The sequence below is a fragment of the Aedes aegypti genome, chromosome 3 (assembly GCF_002204515.2).
Source record: "Aedes aegypti strain LVP_AGWG chromosome 3, AaegL5.0 Primary Assembly, whole genome shotgun sequence".
Taxonomy (NCBI): Eukaryota; Metazoa; Arthropoda; class Insecta; order Diptera; family Culicidae; genus Aedes; species Aedes aegypti.
The window spans coordinates 21,772,908-21,797,467 of NC_035109.1; the positions used below are offsets into that span (position 1 = coordinate 21,772,908).

The 24,560-nt window shown below is 35.8% G+C and overlaps 1 protein-coding gene across 4 annotated transcripts in view; it reads left to right on the plus strand.

The window, feature by feature from the left end:
* The window catches only part of LOC5575107 (zinc finger and BTB domain-containing protein 24), a 78,267-nt gene that overhangs the window by 39,493 nt on the left and 14,214 nt on the right, over positions 1–24,560 (plus strand). For 2 of the 4 annotated variants that reach the window (XM_021849389.1, XM_021849390.1), the window contains exons 2-3: positions 5,010–5,862; positions 6,337–6,447. The exons of 1 other annotated variant lie outside the window; for it this stretch is intronic. In XM_021849389.1, the coding sequence (XP_021705081.1) occupies positions 5,836–5,862; positions 6,337–6,447 (138 nt within the window). In that variant the 5' untranslated portion in view covers positions 5,010–5,835. The remainder of the gene's footprint in view (positions 1–5,009; positions 5,863–6,336; positions 6,448–24,560) is intronic. One more of the 4 variants, XM_021849391.1, reaches the window with a different exon arrangement.

The following is a 24,560-nucleotide window of genomic DNA, read 5'->3' on the forward strand; positions in this document are numbered from 1 at the left end:
GACTGAGTAATTTAACAAAAGCTGACCAAAACATGTTTTTTTAGTGAAAAAATACTAAATTTTACACATTTTTGCCAACGTTAATACTAAAGTCGAAACTGGAGTTTTCCATTTTTCAAACCTTTACAGCATAGATCAAAATTATGTAAAAAGCTTTGGCATCGGTTAAGTATCCATGAATTTATGGGCAAAAAAAGATGGTTTTTTAGTGATATGAGGAAAAATTTACTAAGACTTGTTTTCAATTCAGAAAAATTTGGTGTTCGTCAAGCTTTTCATAAATTTAATTTTGAAGATAATGATGCTCAAAGCTTCAAAATTAATTAGAAAATAACAAAGTTATGAAGACTTCACTAACTATATTATAACCTAAAAATTCACCTTCAAAACGCTTGCCCCACTTCTAAATCTTAATATTTTTGGCTCAAATTTATATCTCTTTTTATGTGATTTGAATTCAGAAGAGCACATGAATTTTTTGGCTTTGAGAGATTTCAAAAAATAAGCTGCACCCTAATGTCCATGTTCATTCTGTTAATGATGTGAGCGTACCAGATCTACCAAATCATCCCAGATTTACAACAAACAGTTGATAAGTGCTGTAATTGACATAACAGTAAACACTTGGTTTTGTGCTACATTTTTTCTCATATCACTTTCTTCAAAATAACAACACTAACAATGAATTGAAATTATTGTTTTACTTTTCATTGGGTTAAACATAGAAGAAAAACATTAAACTAAACTTAAACCAGTAAACCATGAAAAAATATACTTAAACTAGTTTGGAAAGTGAACTCAGTTGTAAATATTACTAATTATAACAACGGTAACTATTATATGAAATCAGTTTGGCGAACTTTCAGGCGTTTTTGGAGAGTTTTCGGCGCTCGTCAGTAATTCTTATATAATGTTTTTATTGTTTTAGCTAAAACCTTCGAATCAAGATATCTGAAGATTCCTCCTAGTAATGTTCTTTAATTGAACCAATTGAGCAGAATGGCCTCAAAAATCAAGCCCTATACTCAATTGATGGACTTTTTTTCATAATAACGGTCTGTTGGGCACCGTGTATGATAATTTTCGTACAAATCTTTTGTCTCAACGTGCTTACATTCTACATGCTAAAATCGTTCTTCAAACAACATTACAATATAATATATAAACCTTAATTTAAAAAAAGGAAACCTAAAATAAATAAATAGTGGTTTTTTGTGTGCTTGGGACAAACAACTGCTGTGTTGTGTAATCGGACGTAAGTGAATCCCATCACATCCAATTTACAACAATATTACGCTCAAAACGAATAAAAGATTTTAACGCTGATAATGGCAAGAAACCCATTTGATTTGGAGTCGCAAAGACTTCCAGTGATGAAACGAATAATCGTCGAGATTTTGTCGCTGCATAAAGGAATAATGATCCAAAATTCCTGGCAATAATTCGTTATTCTTACGTGCTTTTGATTTATCTTAGATAATTAAAAGTAAAAACAGACGTTTCCTTCACTCATATCAGTGGCGCAACCAAGGGGGGGTTTTGGGGGCCTGAAAAAATAGTCATTCAACTACGGAACAGTAACTTTCTGGAATTTGTATAACCACTGTTAGTTTAAGTAATTTTCACAGTTACATAAATATATATTTCTTTTAAATTCTTAGACCCCTCAACTTAAATAAAAACAAAATTCCCTGCGAACTACTACAATACGAATATGCAAAAGGAACGAAATGTAATTGAATTTGTGACAAGTTTGTCAAACATTCGAATATGCTGGGACCATTCAAACGTCTGATTAATGAACATTATTCCGAAGCATAACAAATCTTTCAGTTGTCTTATAAGCGGTTTCTTCACCAGCGCTTAGGCCTTAAACTGGTTCAATTATATGGGTAAACGTGGTTTACGGCTTAAGCAGAGGTGAAGAAATCGGCCCTTAGCATTTATCCAAATTTTACTCTACTTTGGTGTTCAAAGATTCAGGCGAAAAAAACTAGAATTCTTTTGAAGCAATCAGTTGCTAGTGAAAGCAAATATTTTGTTTTTGGATTAGTTATGCATATCGAAAACTGTTTGGAAAATGTGACTCTGACTGGTTTCATTAGAAGAATGGATTTTTTTTTAATAAATCCTCAGTATACACAATACGAAAACAACTAAATTAGCTTCAAAAGCATGTAAAAAGGTCTGGAATCGAATGAATATTCATAAAGTTATGGTCGAACAAAAATGATTTTTTTAGCAAAAGAGGAAAAATTTGGGAAAACTACTTATAACTAAGACTAGTTTTGATTTTAGACAAATTTGATATTCTACGAACTTTTCACAAATTTAATTTTAAAGAGAATGATGCTAAGAGTTTAAAATTGGTTGCAAAATAACAAAGTTATGAACACTTCACTGAAGTTCATATTTCATAACTTGAAAATTCACCTTCAAGTCACTTGCTTCACCTCTAAATCTTAATATTTTTGGCTCAAAATTTGAGGTTTCCATTTTTATGTGATTTTAATTCAGAAGAGCACACGTATTTTTGGTTTTAGAACATTTTGAAAAATAAGCCGCACCCTAATGAGCGTCTTAATGTGATAGTAAATCAATTGAATTAAAAAGTTATGGTCATATCGAAAATTTTTAACCGTTCACACATGTTTGGTCAAAAAATATTCTTGATTCCAAGAGTAAATAGTTTACAAAACCCCTTCCAGAACCAAATCCTTGTTGCGCTACTGACTCATATTATTTCGTTTATTGTATAATATGTTGTAAAATTGACAAAACCCAACATAATAATAAAATAAGTTATCAAAGATGATACTTTTTCTTCTTAAGAGCCTATGAGAACTTCAACAGATATTAACTAAGCTTTCATTGTCGAAGCTGCCATTTGTGCATTCGTATATTGTGTTGCAGGCACAATAATACTTAATGCCCAGGAGAGTCATAAAATTTCCATAACGAATATATCCTGGACCGAACTGGAATCCAACATCGCACAATACCAAGTCATGGGTTCCAATCACGCCGGTCTTTTCATGAATGATATTTTCTCGACTTCCCAGTGCATTGCGTATCTTCGTACCTGCAAGCTTCCAGCAAATCCAAACTCAAAACCATGTTGAGCTGTGTAGGGGTCCCTCAAAGCCCACTTTTAGATCTCCATCCACAATCAAGTTTTTTTTGCTGATATCGAGATGTAGGGTCAGTGTTCCCTTAGTGGACAGTCCCCTATAGTCGCACTAGTGGCTTTTTACGGCCGTTTTGCTATAAATCTTTTTAAAATATTTTTTGACATGAAGGTCAGGAGCTATTTGTCTAAGTACCATTGATACACAGCTTGATTTCGTTCAAAAAATGATCGAAATAATTAGTTTTGCCTAAAATTTGAGCTCCCTTGCGCCTATAGTAAACCTATTGTTCCTATAGTAGCACTACTGAGAAAAACTATTTTTTATTATATGAAATAATTGATAAATTAAGAACTTGTTTTACATCCAACAAAAGCTTTTGATCCACATTTTGAAGGAAAAATATAAAAGCTTTGTGAAATTACTGTTTTGATTAGAATTTTGCCAACGCCGTGATGCTAGTGCTACTATAGGAACAGAAATTAGAAATAGTGCTATTATAGGCACATGTATTCCTATAGTGGCCCAAGCGATAATAAATACGAACATATGAGATTTCGTAGTTTTCATATTTTTCCCACAAAACCAAGATAAAAATCCTTCAGATGATGTAAAAATAATAACGCTAGCGTTAATTTTCGATTTTATACGAATATTTGTTCTTAGCTATGCGGCTATTGGTACATCAACGGTAGGGTCGATGTACCAATAGCCGCATAGCTAAGAGCTGCTTCGTCAAAAATGAAAGACTTCATTTATTTTTTGAATTCAAAATCTTTTGTACAAAAAATCCCGAGCTTGTACAATCTCTTGTAAATTTGTAGAATTTTGAACTTGCATATAAAGTAAAAGTAATCAGAAATTTTATTTGCAGAATATCTGCTATATCGTTTGTCTTTTCATTATGTAGGGTCGGTGTTCCCTTAGTGGACAGTCCCCTATAGTCGCACTAGTGGCTTTTTACGGCCGTTTTGCTATAAACCTTTTCAAAACATTTTTTAACATGAAGGTCAGGAGCTATTTATCTAAGTACCATTGATATACAGCTTGATTTTGTTTAAAAAATGATCTAAATAATTAGTTTTGCTTAAAATTTGAGCTCCTTTGCGCCTATAGTAAACCAATTGTTCCTATAGTAGCACTAATGAGAGAAACTTTTATTTATTTTACAAAATAATTGATGAATTAAGAACTTTTTTTTACATCAAACGAAAGCTTTTGATCCATACTTTGTAGGAAAAATATAAAAGTTTTGTAAACATATGGTTTTGACAAGTATTTTGCCAACGCCGGGATGCTAGTGCTACTATAGGAACAGAAATTAGAAATAGTGCTACTATAGGCACATGTATTCCTATAGTGGCACACGCGATAATAAATGCAAACATTTGAGTTTTCGTAGTTTTCATATTTTTTCCACAAAACCAAGATAAAAAGCTTTCAGATGATGAAAAAATAATTACTATAGCGTTATTTTTCGATTTTATACGAATTTTTGTTCTTAGCTATGCGGCTATTGGTACATCGACCCTATAAAATAGAAATTTGCTATGGCTAAACCTGTTCCACTAATAATGCCAATACACTTCCAAGCCAAGCAGATGTCGAAATAAAGAACCTCAATTGATAGTATCCGTTCCCAAATAATGCAATTCAACCCGAAACCTCGTCTACCTGAAGGGTTCTCTATGATCCATTTCCTTGCACTGTCACCAACCGGCAGACGTAATCCGTATCTCCTGCATTGTTGCTGGTATTGCTCGGCGGCAGACATCATACCTGTTGCCCTCCAAAACAACCATAAAACCAATAACGTGGCGTAGCCCCAGAGTTATTTGTGAAAACAGTTCAAAACCTGTGTTCGGTGGCATTTTTACGCAGGTATCGGCCGTGGTAGTCAAATCTGAACCCCGATGCGTGCGTACGTGCGTGGAAAAAGTTCAACCGAATGTGAAATTCAAACAATGTGTGTATCCAATGGTTAATGAAGAGGAGAGAGTTTTGACAGCAGCAGCAGCAAAGCAAAAGACACCGAAATTCGAATAAAATTGTGTTTTTTTTTGTTCGGTAGATACTTAAAAGTATACGCAATCGTTAAAGGTGCATATCTTTCCATGCCTGTCGCAGACGAAGAATCACGCTTGGAAAGCAACCAACTCTCGTCGTCGAGTCACGTTGACTAACTAATTTGAGTGCCGTGCGAGTAAAAGTTTTCGGAATGGGAATGTGATTACGATTGCGAATGAAATAATGAAGTCATCATCGTCATTCAAAATGGGTTGATCGGGGTTTTCGAGAAAACAAAAAATGCTTCAAATCTACCGCCACCGTAAGCACGGAATTCATATAGATCTCGTTCCGGTCGGACATGCGTCACTAAACGGAAGATCCATCAAAGATCAATTTCGGTGCATTCGGCGCACGCTGCTTGTTCTGTTCTGTTCTGCTAGCGGCGCCGTGATTGATTGGTAGTTTCTGAGCGCATCATCGAATCATTACAAATAACTGACTTGACTATCGGCGAGTGAAGGAAGCACTCTGGTGCTGTCAGAAAACGGCCAGCAAAGAATCAAGAAAATTGGAAATTAATACCCGACGAAGGATAGACAAATTAGCAACCGTCGGTCTCGACGGTCAGTCGGTCGGCCGGCACTTCAACGGTATACACAACCAGGAAGAAGCTCGAAATACCACTCAAAACAGCAGAATGGACGACAATGAGAACTATTTGGAGGTAATTTGTCCTACTTTATTATATACAGTGTTGGGAAAGACATTTGCAACTTTTTCGATTTTCCACACAACTAAGCTAAATCTCAGTTGAATTTCATTCGAATCGACCCATAAATAAATCAGAACTAAGCTTCCATGGGAAATCGAAAAAGGTGCAAATGTATTGTCCAATACTGTATATGGTGGTTTGGGGGTTTCTTGTGAATACACACGGCGCACGTGAGTTTCGGCTCATCATCGCTTCAAAGCCGTCGCGGCTCAACGCAGGCGATTGTTTAGTAATTCCACATTCTATAGGCTAGATGAATGTCAATGTTTCGTTTAAAACAAAAAATGGTGACCCAATTCGGGTTTCAAGCAGTCCGATTATTAATTTTAGTGCGTTCTTTCACGCACTCAATCCAGCTTTAGACGCGCACCGAATACGAATCAAATTGAAGAGTTTCACTTTTGTTTTTCCTTCTCTCTTTTCTAGTACCCGAAAATGAATTTTTCGCAGTTCTCGTCGCCCTTTGGCGGTGCCCTGGCAGCGAATCAGTTCGCGGCGGCCAAGTTCCCGCCAAATATCGCCACGGCCAATGGGCAGGTATGTTTCATCATCAAAACTTTTAAAAAACTAAGCATATACAAACAATTTTAACGATTGTAATCTACAAATTGAAAATGGTACATTTTGATCAAATAAGAGAATCTACAAAAATTCTTAATCAACCGATAAAAATCATTAAAGAATGATCATGTGTATTAGTCAACACCATTCCATCTATATTTGAAACATCGTGGTCAAAAACACACCTAACGCTCAACGAATTCTTTTGACCGATTTAAATCATAATACGAAAGTACACAAGCAATTCGAAAGTTTATGATCACACAGAATAAACCAGAATATGTAGGGGTAGGTGGTGCATCATGAGCACCCTGCATTATCATCGTATATTTCCTTTCATTAACCCGTATAGGCCTGAGCGGAAGAAAAATTACTAAAACTCTCACCGCTCAGCAAATATTTAACGGATTTCAATTATTTTTTGTCAGTATACTCGTACACCTATCTAGTTTATAAAAGTGGTCAAAGAATCTCGGGAATGTTCCTGTGGCCGGAGTTATTGCGGTGGATCCCTGGGTCAGGTCGGGTGACAAGGGTTTTGTGCTTCTGTGCCCCTGGAGGTAGGCAAATTTCAAGTCACAGATAATTTCCAGAATCGGCTATAATGTGGCCACTATATCTAGGAGTTTTAAGAAAAACGCATCAGCGTAAACCTTCAGATAATCGATTAAATTGAATAGTTATATCAACTGAATTTGATTAATCATACAAATGACCATTTTCAGGTCACCGGGATGCCTCAAATGTATGATAAAGTGCACCATTTGTATCTAACCATCTGTGTCAAGCTTATGGGAACGCATTTTAGTGAACTATTATATTCGATCTATACCTTTAGAAATTTAAAACGGTTTAATACCTAACAAATCTAGCGCCGGTTTTTCAGGACATTAAGCTCGAATGGCTGCATCTGGTACACTCTAAACGGTGCAAAACAATTCATTTATAATGTTGCACATCAGATCTTAATAATTTATGCAAAATAAAATTAATGCCATTGGAAATAAATAAAGATAACTTAGCATGTCCCAAAAAACGCATTTTCTACCCGACTTGACCCAGTGACCCACCACAATAACTCCGGCGACAGGAATATTCCCGAGTTTCTTCGGCCATTTCTAGAATCTAGATATGTGGGCCAGTATAAAATATTTGAATCCGTTAAGCATTCGTTGAGTGGTAAGGGATTTAGTATGTTCGCTTTCACTCAGGCCTATACGGGTTAAATTTCAATTAACCCTTAACCCTTAAGGCTAAGTAGCCCGTCATTCGTTTTGGCAACAATGATGACTTTTGTGCTTGCATTTCAAAGTGATAAAACTCAATCTTGATAGTTTATATTGACTTGAAAAAGTATCACTGTACGCGCTAACATGCATAAAGTATGCTGATACTTTTTCAGCTGTGTCAGTGCAAAACCAACTGATTTTCTTTGATTCGAAATCGTGAGATGAATTAGCAACAATCATCAACGACGCGTACAAATTTCAATGACGGCCTACTTCGCCTTAAAAGTCCGAGACGTACCTTCAAATTTCAAATGGCCACAATTTGGAGACCGCTAGATCTTTTAATTTGAAACAAATTTTAAAGATAATGCGATTAGTTGGTGTTACAATCCTTGAGTGACCCCTCCCCCTTTTCTGGGTAATACAAAAAGCGTGGACACGAGTGTATTTTTTCGGATTCCAATTGTGTACCTTAGATATTCCTATAACAAAACGCTCAGTATAGAGTGAAGTTTTGAACAAATTGTTAGTTTTGCCTTTTGAGGACCTGGCCACAATGGAACCGGTACCGGAAGTTCCGGATTATAGTTCCATGAGATCGTGTTTTATGCTACTTAGAAACCATATCATGCGACACATAAATTCACATCTACGCAGTTGAATATGTTCATTAGACCACTAAATAACACTTTATACTTTCATTGGCCACATTGGAACCGGTTCCGGATGTTCCGAATTATGGTTCCATGGTGGCATGTTTGATATCTTAGAAACCATATCATGCGATACATCAATTCACATCTACGCAATGAAATATGTTCATTGGAGCACCAAATAACACTTCATACTTTCAATGGCCACATTGGAACCGGTTTCGACACCATGGAACCTTAATCCGGAACATCCGGAACCAGTTCCAATGTGGCCGTTGAAAGTAAAAATTGTTATTTGGCGTACCAATAAACATACTTTATTGCGTGTGATACATAATATAGTTTCGAAGCAATATCATATATGAACCCGTGGAACCATATTCTAGAACGTAGTCATTGAAGTATGAAGTGTTATTTGGCGTTCCAATGAACATATTTCATTGTGTAGATGTGAATTGATGTGTCGCATGATATGGTTTCAAAGATATCAAACATGACACCATGGAACCATAATGCGGAACATCCGGAATCGGTTCCAATGTTGCCAATGAAAGTATAAAGTGTTATTTGGTGTTCCAATGAACATATCTCATTGCGTAGATCCGAATTTATGTCTCCGCATGATATGGTTTCTGAAATATCAAACATAACACCGTGGAACCACAATCCGAAACATCCGGAACGGGTTCCAATGTGGCCATTGAAAGTATAAAGTGTTATTTGGCGTTCCAATGAACATATTTTATTGTGTAGATGTGAATTGATGTGTCGCATGATATGGTTTCTAAGATATCAAACATGACACCATGGAACCATAATCCGGAACATCCGGAACCGGTTCCTATTTGGCCATTTAAAGTATAAAGTGTTATTTGGCGTTTGATTGAACATATCTCTATGCGTAGATGTAAATTAATATGTCGCATGGTATGGTTTCTGAGTAACATCTAACATAACACCAAGGAACCATAATCCGGAACACCCGGAACCGGTTCCAATGTTGCCAATGAAAGCATAAAGTGTTATTTGGTGTTCTAATGAACATATTCAACTGCGTAGATGTGAACTGATGTGTCGCATGATATGGGTTCTAGGTAACATGAAGTCATTGGACCATAATCCGGAACTTCCGGTACCGGTTCCATTGTGACCAAGTTCTCAAAAGACAAAACTAACATTTTGTTCAAAAACCCACTCTATACTGAGCGTTATCCAAGAATATCCAAGATAAACAATTCAAAAAATACCCTCGTGTCCACGCTTTTTACGTTACCCAGAAAAGGGAGAGGGGTCAGGAGGGAAGTCCCACCCAAGGGTTGTAAGACCAACTAACCGCATTAACTTTAAAATTTGTTTCAAATTAATTGATCTAGCGGTCTACGAATTGCGGTCATTTTAAAATTGAAGGTACGTCTCGGGCTTTCAAGGGTTTAATTGTAGTTGGTTTAGTACAGTGTTTCCCAAACTTTTTCGACTTTCGCCTCCCTGAGACCAATATTTTTTTTTTAAGTCGTCCCCCTTATATGTAACCAACAGTTATTAAAATGATCAACTCATTAGAAACGATAGGCAACATGATATTATCCTGACTACTTAATAAGTCGATTAGTTCGATCATGGATTCAGTTTTGGCCCACTTTTCGCACTTTTATTTTTGTATCGTAGCTTTTTGAAATAAGTTTAGGGAACATTTTGGGTTATATATGTTCTGAAAATGGTCATATGCACATTCAAAATTAATTATTAATAATCTACTCAATCCATAATTTTAAAAAGATAAAGAAAATCACTGCAATATAACAATAAAAAGCTATTTGTTTTGTACTCAGTAAACGTTTTTTTTTTTCAGATCAAATGCTAGCAATTCGATGCTTGTCAGTCATATCTTTATGTCTTTTTTAAATTGGGTTATTTATGCTTTTGACTTTTAGTAGTTTTATCATAAAAAATCCAATTTTTGTGTGTCGAATGTTCCTAAATTTGTTTTAAAATTAGTTGTACTATAAATACTGATTACCTAAAACATCAGAAATAGTAGTGTGAAACAAATACATTTAAAACTGGATGCTATCAATAGACACATTGGCAGCCGTTTTAATATAAGTTCCTACAAAAAACGCTTTCTAATTGATTTTCGATGTTGAAATATAAATTTAAGGTGACACGGGAGACCGTGTTATTTTCCCTATCTTCCCTATCTCACTCTAACAACTTCATCAAAACTTTGCAGAAGCAAATCTCTAGTTTTAGTGAACCGATTAAACTGAAAATTTAATGGGTGTGCACTACATATATATAAATATATGTGATACATTTTTACATCGATATGTTGAGTGGTACTTGAGATTTGCTTCTTCAAATGGAGAGGGTGATTAAAACACCGTCCCGTGCAGCCTCAAATAAAGATAATATTGAGTTTTCATGTATTGTATACTTATCAAATACGTTCAATGCTATCTTCGGGTGTAAATAAATGCCAAAATCTCGCACGAATCGACGGAATGTATAGCAAATACATTTTGCTTCTGACAATTCGTCACTGCTTTTTCATGAGTGCTTAATTGAAATGATCGATTGCACTTCATCAATTCTCTTTCGCTAATAATAACTAATAATTTTTCAATTAGTTTCGCCCCCTTTCGAGCTTTTTCGTCCCCAAAATTCAATTTTACAAATTTTCGCCCCCTTGGACCTGAAAATCGCTCCCTGGTGGGCGAATTCGCTCACTTTGGGAATCACTGGTTTAGTACAATCAATACTATCTATGAATAGTAAACTTTTGAACGGAAGTAATGTTTACTTTGTGAATTATTTTCGATCTAAATATCGTTTTTCGATATTCAGTGTCGATCTAAGCACGTTTTGTGCAATATTTATTGTTATTCGCGTATGTTTTTACTTGCTTGATTTTTATTTATGAATATCTATATTCAATTTAATTTTTACATAAAACCTTGTCTGCTTATCGATTTTTACAATAATAGGTTAAAATTTCAGTTTTTACGGTACTTATGAATATTTTTTTTTTTCTGGGACATGTTTTATTTTCCGTGTAACTAACGGAAACATAGATTTATTTTTTTTAAATCACCAGGCTATTCTTCTATGATAAGTTGATTATGAAAAAATATAGAATGTAAGTACAAATTGTTGTATTACAACCTAGTGGTCCCGGCAAATTTAGGGACCTATTTTGTAAATGGAGCAGATTCATGTGACTCGTCGTAGTCACTGTCGTCAAAGTAGGCATGCATATTCCAGAAGTCACCCGTCGACTGCCATAGTAATCCTATAACATAGAGTGACAACTGTTGGTAAATTCTAGTGACAGAGTCGTGTCGAGTGGATTTGTTGGTCAACAGTGAATATAGTCACTTTTGATCAACTCGACTTATCAAAAGTAGACCCCTTACTGTTTCCATCAAGTAGGCTGTTGAAAAACGCTATGGAAAACTTCTATGCAAAGTGACACTTAAAATTTCTCCCTTTTTTCCGGAATTACCGAATTATGTAAATACTTTGACATGTTCTCAAGCAAACTCGTGACATACAATCACCATTCCATTTTTATGAATACATGGATATTATTAAATGAGACCAATAGCAGGCTTCAAATTTTCAAACATTTTTCAAAAATACAAAAATGTTTCAATAATCATAAAAATTTGTCCCTAAGTGCGTGTTATGGTCAAAGGCCTTAGCCAAAAATAGAATCATTTTGATTTCCTAGCTACGAAAAATATACACAGATTTCCAAAAATCACCCTTTCCAAAGGCGGGTTTTGGTATTAGTGGCTCAATAAAAAGTGTTCAATAAAAGTAATGTTGTTGTTTGTTGTTTTATTTATTTTTGACCTTTTAATCATAGACTCGAAAGACGGTCAATAAAAATAATAAAAAGTATGTTTGTTTACCATATTCTAACTCTACGCTATTCTTTTCTTCTTGGCATTATGTCCTCACTGACACAAAGCCTGGTTCTCAGCTTAGTGTTCAATGAGCACTTCCACAGTTATTAACTGAGAGCTTTCTTTGCCCAAGTTGCCATTTTCGCATTCGTATATCGTGTTGCAGGCACGATGATACTCTATGCCCAGAGATGCTGAGAAGCAGACGCTGTCCCAGACAAGAGGGTCCTAAAGTTTTAATCCATACCGCTCGGCGCAAAAATTTGAACCCTAATTCTTAAATAAGGTTCATAATTTTTATCCAAATCCGCAAAAATCATTTGCACTTAGTTTGACCCATATTTCTACATCTTCCTTGTGGCAGTTCCAAGTTGATCAAAACATCCGATGATTCATACCTTGAATGAGTTACATCGCAGTACCAATACCGAGACAACCCATAAAACACATGAGGTTTAAACCGCTAAGCAGTCTCGTGTGAACTAGAACTGGTTAGCAGGGAGCTGTCGAAAGGTTGCATTTACAGAACCACCGCATCACGATTCCGATATCGCGACGCGCTGCCATACATCCTTAGAATATTGCACACGTGTTCGGTAGATGCACCTATTGCAGCATCCAATTCTCAGGCAATGTAAGACTCACTTAGAATCGAGCAGTAAAATAATAGAAGTCATACCGGCTTTCTGAGCGGTGGCCAACAAACGGAAGGTGTAAGAGAAGCCAACCTCGAAGCTAAGCTGTTTAGCGTGGTGCTAATTTATATTCCCATTGTAAGACACGGTAGAATATCTTCTAGTTGGGTAGTTACATATCTACCTTTATATATGCTCACTGAATTAACCAGATGCATTCGGTTTGACTAAGCAGTTCTAAAGTCGGAAAAACCCGCATCGCGGTTTATATTCGATAATCATACCAGTCTCGCCTAATGTTTGGCGTACGTTTATGATGCTAGGCGGTGCACAGTGGCGGGCCTTCATACAAATGACGGTCGATGCCTAACCAAAATGGATGAAAATTTAACCTTTTCTCGCTTAATTTATGATCGTGCCCTAAAAGCCCTTAGTAACCAAGTGTGTAGCTTGTTGGTACTGATCAAACGAATGGATTTACATGTTATTTAACAAATCTACGATGAATATACGATTGGGATAAAATGTATGTGTCTTAATAGTTAAGAAACAATTATGAAATTTTGATATACATTTTTAAGGTTTCATCCGGCTTTGCTATGTCTGTCAGACATCAGAAGCCTTAGCCTCGACCGACCTTCCCTCTCCTCCTCCTGCCTTGTTGCAATCAGCTGTTGTGGCCCACATTCCCATTACCTTGTAGTGGAGCACCTTCATCTCACCGTATCCGAAACAAGGCACCGCAACATTCAACAACGAGCACGCGGAGATAAAAGTGAATTCTTTAGCCACTAATTACCGTCTGAATCATATTCTCTCACGCGGTAGTAAAACACGGCACATAGACGAAACGCATCTCGTGCCGGTTTAGGGTCTCTGCAAGGCTTCCGACTGACTGCTAGCACCGAGTGGGAGCTATCTAAATAACACATTGAAACCTCGGTAATCTCTGGTGGAATTAATTTTGCAGCTCCGTGCGCTTTCAATAGGGCTAATTTTTCAACCCAAGGTTACGCCATCAGCTTTTTTTTATGTTTCAGTTCAGTTGAGCAGAGATACAGATTAGCTGCGTCTAGAGATAGAGCAATCGTCGGAGGCACTCATTAGACTTGAGAGGAATCAATTTGCAAACAGTGAGGAACCCGACAACGGCCTCGCAGCAAATGTTGCAACGTGTATGCGCTGCATGATTTCAAATCAATGTTATTGCATTAGCGATTTCCAAGTTTGTTTTGCTCCGTAATTAGAAATAACGATTGTAACGGACTTCTCTTAAGTTATTAAATGCTTCAGATGATATTAATTTTTCGTAAAATTATTTATTAGAAAATCATACTGATTAAACAAATTTATTCTTTCGACACTGAAATACGACAAAACCAAAACAAAGTAAAAATATATTCAAATCTCTCAGTAATGAAAACATACCAAACATATCTTTACCACTGCACTGTTCATGTTCGCGCATAGTCAACGTAAGTGTTACTTTAATTTTGAATATGTTTTCGAAAATTTAAACTTTTAATTTATACTTGAGATCCACCGACTAAGGATGAGTTTTCGTTTTCATAAAAGTGATTAGAAGATTTGGAACTTTTCGCGTGCTGCCATGATTGATATGATAGATTTGCTTTTTTTTCATGAATATCGAATCTGATCGGAATAATTTTTCGGTTTGGAGATTTTGCGTGTTAGTGGGGGTTCGAAGATTTAGCGGAGCGTATGGTGCCTATTTCGCTGGATTTCGGACGGCTTTCAAGTTTGAATAGTGCAGATATAGATGCAGGTAATATTCTTAGATTTTACGATATTATAATAACGTATTTAAGACATGTTTATTCGGTTTTTGTAGCCATCGAAAGTGTTGACCATGCTTTGTAATTTCTAGGACTTTTTTAGTTTATTATATAAATACACAGTTCGACAAAAAAAGTCGATATGAATGCACAGAGACCGGACACCCCGGGCTTGAAAGTATAAAAATAAACAAAAATAATGGCGTTTTCAGAATGTTCGTGTCTGCCTCAGTACATTTTTAAAATATACTTGAACTTTTTGCATTTTATATTTAAAAATCTAATCTAATCAATAAACCGACACAGTGTTTTATATTCAGGACAGGGGAATTCATGTGCCATATAATGTTTTCAACTTTAAATACAATATGAAGAGTTGTAATAAGATTTGCAGGGAGGGAGGGCTCCCTCAGGGATATCCGGTGGTCTCAAAATTGGCCACTGTAGTCAATTATCCATTTTAGGTCTACAATAGCCCTATTTAGCACGAGACATGAAAAATGAACTGTCGCACGATATGTATTGGAGTTCAATTTCAATTGTCCCTAATTATAGGTTCCCTCGGGGACATCCGGTGGTCCCGGAAGTAGTCACTGTAGTCAACTATCCATTTTGAGTCTACAGTTGCCCTATTTACGACAAGACATGAAGAATGAGCCGACGCATGATATGCTTTGGTGTCAAAATCGAAATGTCCCCTATGCAAGGTTCCCCCGGGGCACTGGGCGGCGCCATGAGTGGCCAAATCTGTACAAGACTCATTTTCAACTTATAATAGGGTATTTTATGATAAGCTAGGGAGAAAACAATATTGCGCGACATATTTTGAGTGAATAAATTGTTTGATCCCAATTCGGATCCACTACCGGCACCGATTCCGGGGAAATGGCCATATATTGGTTGTTTCTGGACCAATATTAATACTTGGCGCACCAATCGCTTCAGAATTAGATCTTCTATCTTCATGTGTAGTAAAATTTTGATTTTTTAGCCGAGACCTTTGCTAAAAACACGTCATAATTTTACTGCATAAGACATGCTTCCGGAAATCCGGATTATCACCGGTATCCGGTGGTCATAGTTCATCTCCGTGGATGCACCTCAAAACTAGATTAGTAGACCCGTCCATTACTTCTTAAAGAATTGAAATCGGTCAAAGTTACAGCATTCCAAAGTTGGCCCAATTTTTGCCTGTCCCAGTTATTTTGATAACCCCCTGTATATCAAATATTCCATCATTTGCGATACTTTAAAAATGGGGAGGGTACAAAAAAGGGGGGAGGGCTCCCTGCAAATCTTATTACAACTCTTCATATTGTATTTAAAGTTGAAAACATTATATGGCACATGAATTCCCCTGTCCTGAATATAAAACACTGTGTCGGTTTATTGATTAGATTAGATTTTTAAATATAAAATGCAAAAAGTTCAAGTATATTTTAAAAATGACCTGGGGCAGACACGAACATTCTGAAAACGCCATTATTTTTGTTTATTTTTATACTTTCAAGCCCGGGGTGTCCGGTCTCTGTGCATTCATATCGACTTTTTTGTCGAACAGTGATATCGTTCGATCTACTCGTTTTGGCGGTCCTTTTCACGGAATAGGTCGTGCATTGGGGGTGTCATATTTTTTTGCGTTGCGCGTTGCGGTGGGAATGTTACTTATATAAATTGATTCAACAAAATATGAGCAGTTCGTCACTGTAAGTGTCGACATAAACTCTTGTACATCTTTCACATAGCATTAAAAACCCTGTATCTATCCTTTTACAAGACATTTACCATTTTAAAAAATAACCTTTGAAAGGTTTGACGCTTAAATTGTCGACTTACCGTATGTTCACGTTGTCTTTAGAGTACTGATAGGTGATTTTTTGGACTGAGGTTGCATGAATCCCATCACTTACTAAGGTGAATCCGGATCATGCAGCTATGATCCCTCCCCACCAACTCCTTCCTGTGACAACCATGGAGATGCAGAGGTGATCTCGGTCTCTAGTAACAATGGATGTAATACTAACATTCCTTTCCTTCCCCGATGACCATAAGGACGTGGCCGGCGCCGTTATTGACTTTTAAATGTCTGGAGTTCTCGAAAGTGTACATTGAAGATGGAAAGCTACTCCCAAGCTACATCTCTTGGTTCCTTGTGCAACTTTGATTATTCTGGTCGATCACGGAGAAGCAACTACGAATTGTACGGTCGTTAATGCTTATGCTTATACCTAAGTTCCACCTAGTAAGATGAGTTTTCCTTCTGCTTTTTTTCTTCCTTGGAATTACGTCTCCACTAGGAAAGACTGGGCTGCTTTTCACCTTAGTGTTCTATGAGCACTTTAACAGTTATTAACTTAGAATTTTCGCTGCCATTTTGGCTGTTTAGAGATTCTTCCAAATTGCCGTTTTGGTGTCTCGAGTCTAGTACACGACACTGAAAACGGTTTTTACAGTTGAGGTCGAAATATACCTATCTGTCAATCCGAGCTGATGGCACAAGCTGAACAAGATCATAATTTGTTATGTTAAAGTAATTACTGACGATCATAATCAGCTATTGTTTTGTTGAAGATAAGAGATCAAAAATAATATCAAAAATAGTATGGAGATCCATTATCAAAATATGATCTAGCAAATGACAAAAAATAAAAAAATCTATAACCAGCATAGAACTCTCGACCTACAGATCTATACACAGAAATGATAACCATTCGGCTGTGCCTCACAGTTGGAAGACGAAGGAAATAAGAACATCATGTTCTCGCTGTCTGAGACTAGGTATTTGTTGCGTTTAGCGACTTTTCCGGTGTCAATCGTTCAACCCGGTCATTTTGATGATGTTTTGTTTGATGACAAAAAACTAATTTTGTACGTGTTTTCAGATGTCGAGCTACCTATCGCGTTGAGTTTTACAAATTTTTGAACATCTTTTCAGTATTTGATCAAGATATGAGATCAAAATTTGTTCGTTTCGAAATATGTTATAGGAATTTTCGTCTGCCTGGGTGAGGATACAATCTCTAGTGGAATTAAAGGGTTTAATATTGGATTCGGTTTTCATTTATGGCTCCAGAACATTTGGTCGAATTTCATTTGGTCGAATGGCCTAAGGCCAAGAACATTTCATCGAAAAATGGTTAATTCAAAAATTGTTTAGCTCAGCAGATATAAAACCGAGCTATTTTTTTTTGCACAACGGATCTTAAATTTATTTTGAGCAAACAGATTTTTTATCAGAAGTTAATAACTAATTTATCTGATAATTATTACCTACGCTCTACATCGAGTTTAGTATGTGCACTTGTGTCTATATGGGATAAATTATTCTTGTCAATATTTCTATTATTCAGCCGGATTGGAAGATGTGACGTTTTATTTCAAATAATGTGTATAAGTTCAAATGTAATTATGCCAAATGCTATGGAATTATTTTTTTTTCACATTAATCGTAAAATTAGGGTATGTTGAGTGCTCTGAGAAATAGTACTCTATTCATTGCTCAAGGCTGGAAACATAATGATCTGTTGAATTTGTTATTCTTTCAAAATACCATAATTCTTTGGAAAAAAGTCCTCTTAACTATTTTCATTGCTAAGTTATCGAAATAACAAGCATTGTTAAATTTATTATTCTTTCAAAATGTTATCTTTTTTATGCTAATTATTATTCAATTAAAACTTTCAGTGTGAGTACTTGGAATCTGAAACGATTGGGCATAGAAAAGATTAGCTGCATATAATGTACTTTTATACCTAGAATTTTGATTGCCATGGTCTTAGGCAGCATCCACAAATTACGTAACGCTCGAAGGGGGGGTAGGCTCGAGCGTTACGACTCATACAAAAATTGTAAAATTTCCATACAAAAAGCGTTACGGAGGGGGGAGGGGTCGAAAATTTCCAATTTTAGCGTTACGTAATAAATGGATGCCGCCTTATGGGTTTTAAAAAAACGCTTTTGACGAGGTGCATTAGAAAATACGCCTGTATCATACGTTTTCCTACTCATGCAGGATAATTTCGGCTAAATCACATTCCCCAGACAACCAAAATGTACATATAACCAAATCACCTTTCGCGTAATGCGAGGTTTACATGTGCAAAATTTCACGTATAAGATGTCGCGAAAAGGCCTTCTATGTACAAAATATACGTACATATATTATGTGTGTTATGTGGCATATAATATGAGTTCATAAATTTTCTACCGAACTAGTCTGTGTGTCGGTTTCAAAAAACAAAAACGCGCCAATTAAAAAAACTATATAAAAAACCGCGTCAATTCCAAAATTGAGTCATTTTTTCATACAGAACAATGTTCTACATTATGATTTGTATGGTTATGAAATGTAGAAAAATTTAAGGTCTTTTTATGTCGTGTTTTTGAATTAACGCGGTTTTGTATGTAGTTGTATGTATCGCGGTTTTTACGTCTTTTTTGAATTAACGTGGTATTTTAATGTCCCGCGTAATGACCGACGTTAAAAAAACCGTAGTGTACACTAATGCAGATTTATTGTACTCTATCATGTTGTTGTAGCATATGCTATCTCCAGTAATAGCACGCTTTTCCCGTTATCAATGATCCAATCACAGTTCATTAACGTCAAAATGTCATTCCTTAAAATTATCTGAAAATTCTCTGCATATGCTGCTGAAAGCAATTTAATTCTTTTCGACCAAACGTCATTCGACTAAATGTTTTCGACTTAATGTTAAAGATTTTTCATTTACTTATCCAAGATTGGTTATATAAGGAAAAAAAAGATTGTATTCATGGCATACTATATTTTACTTTTTATTTAAAATGGATCATTGAAGTTATTTTTCTTTCGGTTTTTACCGTACAAAACAAAGGCGCCACTGTATATGGGATTTAACATTGTGACAGCATTGCTGTTCTGTTAAACACACCGAGCTATCTTTTCTTTCCGAATCTATGACAAAAGGTCGAAAGGACAGAAGGTCGAATAGCGGCCGTTTTGGTTATTTTTATGATCCATTGTTACGACTTGAATGTTTCCCTTACGTTGTATATTTGTTTTTATGAATAACATTTACTGTGCATTGCGCGATTATTTATCCGCCTTCGCGATCTTCAAACTTGTAGATCAACGCAGATACTTCAAATCGTATTGGTGTCTTCTGCGCGATTATTCCTGATTGTCCAAGGCACGATCGCGCAGAATGCACTGAAACGTCCAAACTGCGTCGATCTACAAGCGTTTTTTGAGATCGTCGACGCGAGAATTTTTCGCACTGCCCGTAATAACTTTTAATCCTTTTAAAGTCAGCATCATTATTTCACCTCAAAAATATTGAAATCGCGATATCTTTTTTTGTGTTGAATTTTTTTTTCGCACTTTATCGGAGTCGTTTTCCGGCTAGACTACTTCACTATTCGACAATTGTGAGGCACTCATGTGCTTAAAATATTTGAAAATTATAAACTTCAAGATGCAGATCAGCGAGAAAGTCAGTAGGGGAACAGGTTGTGAAATTCACTTTCGCACAGTGCGTTGTTCTAAAGCAAATATTAAATTTCATGTTATATTTATTATTTAATAATCGAATCGAATAAATAAATTTAATATTTATTATTGAAGCAAATATTAAAATTCATGTTATTTTATTTGGTAAGATTTCTCTTCAGAAGACTTTGTTAACTTTTCCATAGGATATTATGACAAAAATTTGAAGGAATTAACACAAAATGTTGGGTTTCCATATAATTTTGAATGGCGAGTAGTAATTTCCATATGAATTTTGAATGTTGTGTGCAAAGCCAAACATTTTACAAGTCACTTCAAACTTTGGAAGAATGATTTGTATTAGGCATTGACAACGTTCAATCATAGGGAAGTAAAAACTTCAAAATCTGCATCAGTCTAGTAAACAAGTAAATACTTATGATTTTATGATTGACAACTATTGCAACAAGCGTCAAAAGAGACATGTTCTTAAATTTTATTCAAATAGTACAGAGAGGTTTAAAACCAACCTCAATCAAGCCAAAAATCGGTAAAGTATTTTTGATTGAAAAAGTACACCAATCTTCATTTTGATCTTAATCTATCGTCAAATAATCTTATGAAATTGCAACATGTAACTTTGATTATCGATTCAAAAAAAGTCCACCCTAAATGGTGCATTTGTTTCTTTGAGTGTTTTTTAAGAGGTCTGCAAGATACAGCTGCAACTTGTAGCAACTCTTTGTATGTATCACTATTTGTAGGTACATCTCTTGATCAACATAATTATGGAAATGGATCGTATGTGTGACAAAATGCATTGAAGCTAGCAATCAGCAAATCCAATAGGGTGCGAAAACACTCCCAGAACATCACTATAACTAATAATCATCTCCTCCGATACTTTCTCTACTTGACAATTGTTGAGATGCAGAGGTGTACTCGGTCTCTAGTAACAATATCTCGATGTAAAATATTAACTGAGCTCTGTTTAGACTAGTCATCTCCTTTAAAATTGGCCAAAGTTTGATGCTTTCGGTGTGATTGGATAGTTACTAAATAAATGGGATAGAAATTTCAAAATCCAAAAAAAAGTAAGTTAATTCATGTTACACGGGTATTAATCAAAAGATCCAAGACTTAAGACGACCTTGACTGATTTTCATTGAGCACCCGGAAAATTCACTGTGTAATTCAAGAGTATTGAATACCGCTATTTGTCAAGTTGATTTTCGCTAGACAGTGTGTTCTGTTTTTGCTTGAAAACGGTTTAATGTAGTGCATCTGAAAGGTTCTTGGCAAAGTAAAATAACAGGTTAAAGATAAATGAATAACATATTTGAATTTCCAAAATTGTGATAAAATTATTAATCAAGTTTTTTTATTGTCATTTGAGGTCACGAATAAATAAATTTAAATAATATTATTGCAGTTTCAACACTAAACAAATCGCACTCGCTCGCTCCGCGTGTGTAGGAACATGAGATGGATGGATATTGGTTATGAAAGGGGTCCGCGTGGTCTGTAGGGATTTGAATTCTAAACTTGTAACCAACTCAGTTATTGGGTCACCAAGTGGCTCGGTAGCTTAGTTGGTAAAGCGCTCGTCTAGCATACAAGAGTCCTGGGTTCTAATCCCAGCCGAGCACGTGGATTTTTTTTCATAATTTCACCCATAATTTGTCCATCTTTACCACGCGTAATGAGTTAATTAATTTAATAACCATGCGGATTGGATTACCGAATAGCTCAATATAAGTGTCAGTTTTTAAATAATATGTTTGAATAGTCTATAGATCGAAAAAAATGCATTAAGTGGTTTATTGACTACCCCTTGCAGTAAAACGTAGACAGCAGGCAGGAATCCACAAAAGATCTCGCAAAAAGTTCAGATACATCCGAATTGTCTTTGGAATAATTCGTTAAGAATCTTGCTATGAACTCGCCAAGTACCAACTAAAATATTTAGTAATCGGGCAACACATAGCCTTCATTTCTGCTCGACACTTGCACTGTGTTGTTACCTAGAGCATGGTGGACCTTTTAAAATTTAGAGATAATAGTTTCGTTATCATTTTTGAATCAGTCATTTTTACACCTGTTATTATTGATAGCATGGTGTTATTGCAAACTTTTTTTCTGCCTTTGTGTACGGAGAAAATTGTTGCTTTGCTACATCACTTCCAATTTCATGTTACTGTCAATTAATTTACTCTATAATCAGTGGGTCAAATGATCTGTAAAACTACAACTATGCCATTAATTCCATTGGTACCACTTTACATACCTTCAACTTATGTTACATACACACATTTAAAATCTTACCGCATCGACATTATCATCGGTAGTTCGTACCTTTTCACGATATGTGATCGGTGAGATTCCCGATCTATCAAGCACACGGCAAAACAACAACGATCACCATCAGTGCACTCAGCAGAGTGTTCATCCAACGAAACCATGTGGCCCGAAGTGCACCGGGCGAGAGAGAACCGGAACGTGATCGACTCTCATCGGCCGGATGATCTTTCTCGCATGTACTTTCCTCTCTCTCAATTTTCCCGACCGTATCGCGCATTTCCTTTTTTCGCTGGAAACGATCGCGATCACGCTGCCCGATGTGCATGATTACGTTTGTTGGGTGGTGAAAAAACAGTGTACATACAGCTACATATCACCCAACTCCCCTTTCGATGAAGAGAGGTTCATGCCTTCTTTCACTTCTTGTGGTTTTCGATGTTGCACTGGTGGTTGTTTGCCGATTTAGCTTCTAATGTGATACACTTTTCAATGGTAGATAGGCCTTGCTAGATAACAGAAAATAGGAAAAAGAGAAATAGCGGTACATGGTCGTCCGGAGTGAGTAACGAAAGAAGTGCAAAGAAGAGCGAAGACGATGGAACTTTCACTTTTACTTGAACTTATTTAAACTCCAAGCACGACCAGCGTAACCGATGGCTAGCTACCAAATCGGGAGATTTGTTGGAATCCGTTGAAGGACACAAGACAAGCTCAAGATTTCAAATTATTTACAAGCAATATTGTTAGGTAATGAGAATACGTGTAGGGCTGATGGCAGGTTTTTTTTAAAGACTTGGTAACTATTTTAATTTAGTCTCTAAAAAGACTTTTTTAATGGAAGATCGTTTAAGTGTCTTTTTTAAACACAATGGTTTCTATTTAAATAACTTTTTCCGGTTTCTTCTTGCAATGGATCCTGATGCAAAATTCTAGAGGCTCTAAAGATACCTTAAAATATGCTTACGCGATAATTCATATGTTTTTCAAGAATTTCTTTAAAGATTTTTTCTTTGAAAAGTTTTGGGAGTTTTTGTAGTGCTTCAGAAATACTTTCAGGAACTTCTCTTCATACGACGACTTATAAAATATGGTTGCCCAAAACAAAAACAAATCGCAAATTGAAAGCGGACCATGAACGTTGAGATCAAAGAGCGCGTATTTGAATCGCTTATATCGAAGTTTCAAAAATCTGCTTGGGTCAAATCCAATAACTGATATCTGGTGATTCAAATTGAGTTCGTATGATTTTTATCATTTTACTCTGAAACTTTTTTCAGAGCAGACACTATCCCAGGATTTTCTCTAATTATCCTATCGGTTCCAATTACTTTCATGAGGATTCCTTTAAGAACTGATGCACGGCTAGATCCTTGTTTTCTTCCTGAGATTTTTCCAAAAATTCCTCCAGGAATTATTTAACGAAATCTATTTGAAGCTCTTTTAGGAATTCAACAATAATATTAACTAGGGATTCCGCAATTCTACAAGAAATATCTCTTGGAATTTCACCATAAAGTTGCTCGAGTAATTTATCTAATGAAATCTCCAAAGATTCTTCAAGCTTTCATTCAAAGTTTCACACCAGTGAATATTCATACTAGTGAATTCCTCTGATCATTTTTAAACATTTTTTTTCAGAGATGCCGTTTGATTTTTTCATAGAATTTCTTCAGAAAATCCTATTGGATGTTATCCAGGATATCGATTGATTACATAGCGTAGGTAACAAAATAACATTTTTGCGTGTCTCAAAGATCAAATTATATGTCTCTAGTAGATTTGTGGTTGCTGAATCTTATGTCATTCTCAGAAGTGTTCCAGCACGTCATAATTTTTAGCTACAGGTCGCTAAAGTTGTATAAAATACTGTTTTTATTGATGTTTACATAAAATTTAAAGTATAATTTATCAAACTCTTTTGTGATCTAATCCACCAAGCATGCAAAATAGGGTTTAAATTTTCCATTTAGTTATAATTTTGTTGAAATTGCACGATTAAATTTAGATTAAACTGATTTTTTCAACATGCTTGCTGTCTCCATACAAAATTCTTCATTTCTCTTATATGGGAAAATACAATACTTTTTTAAACCAACA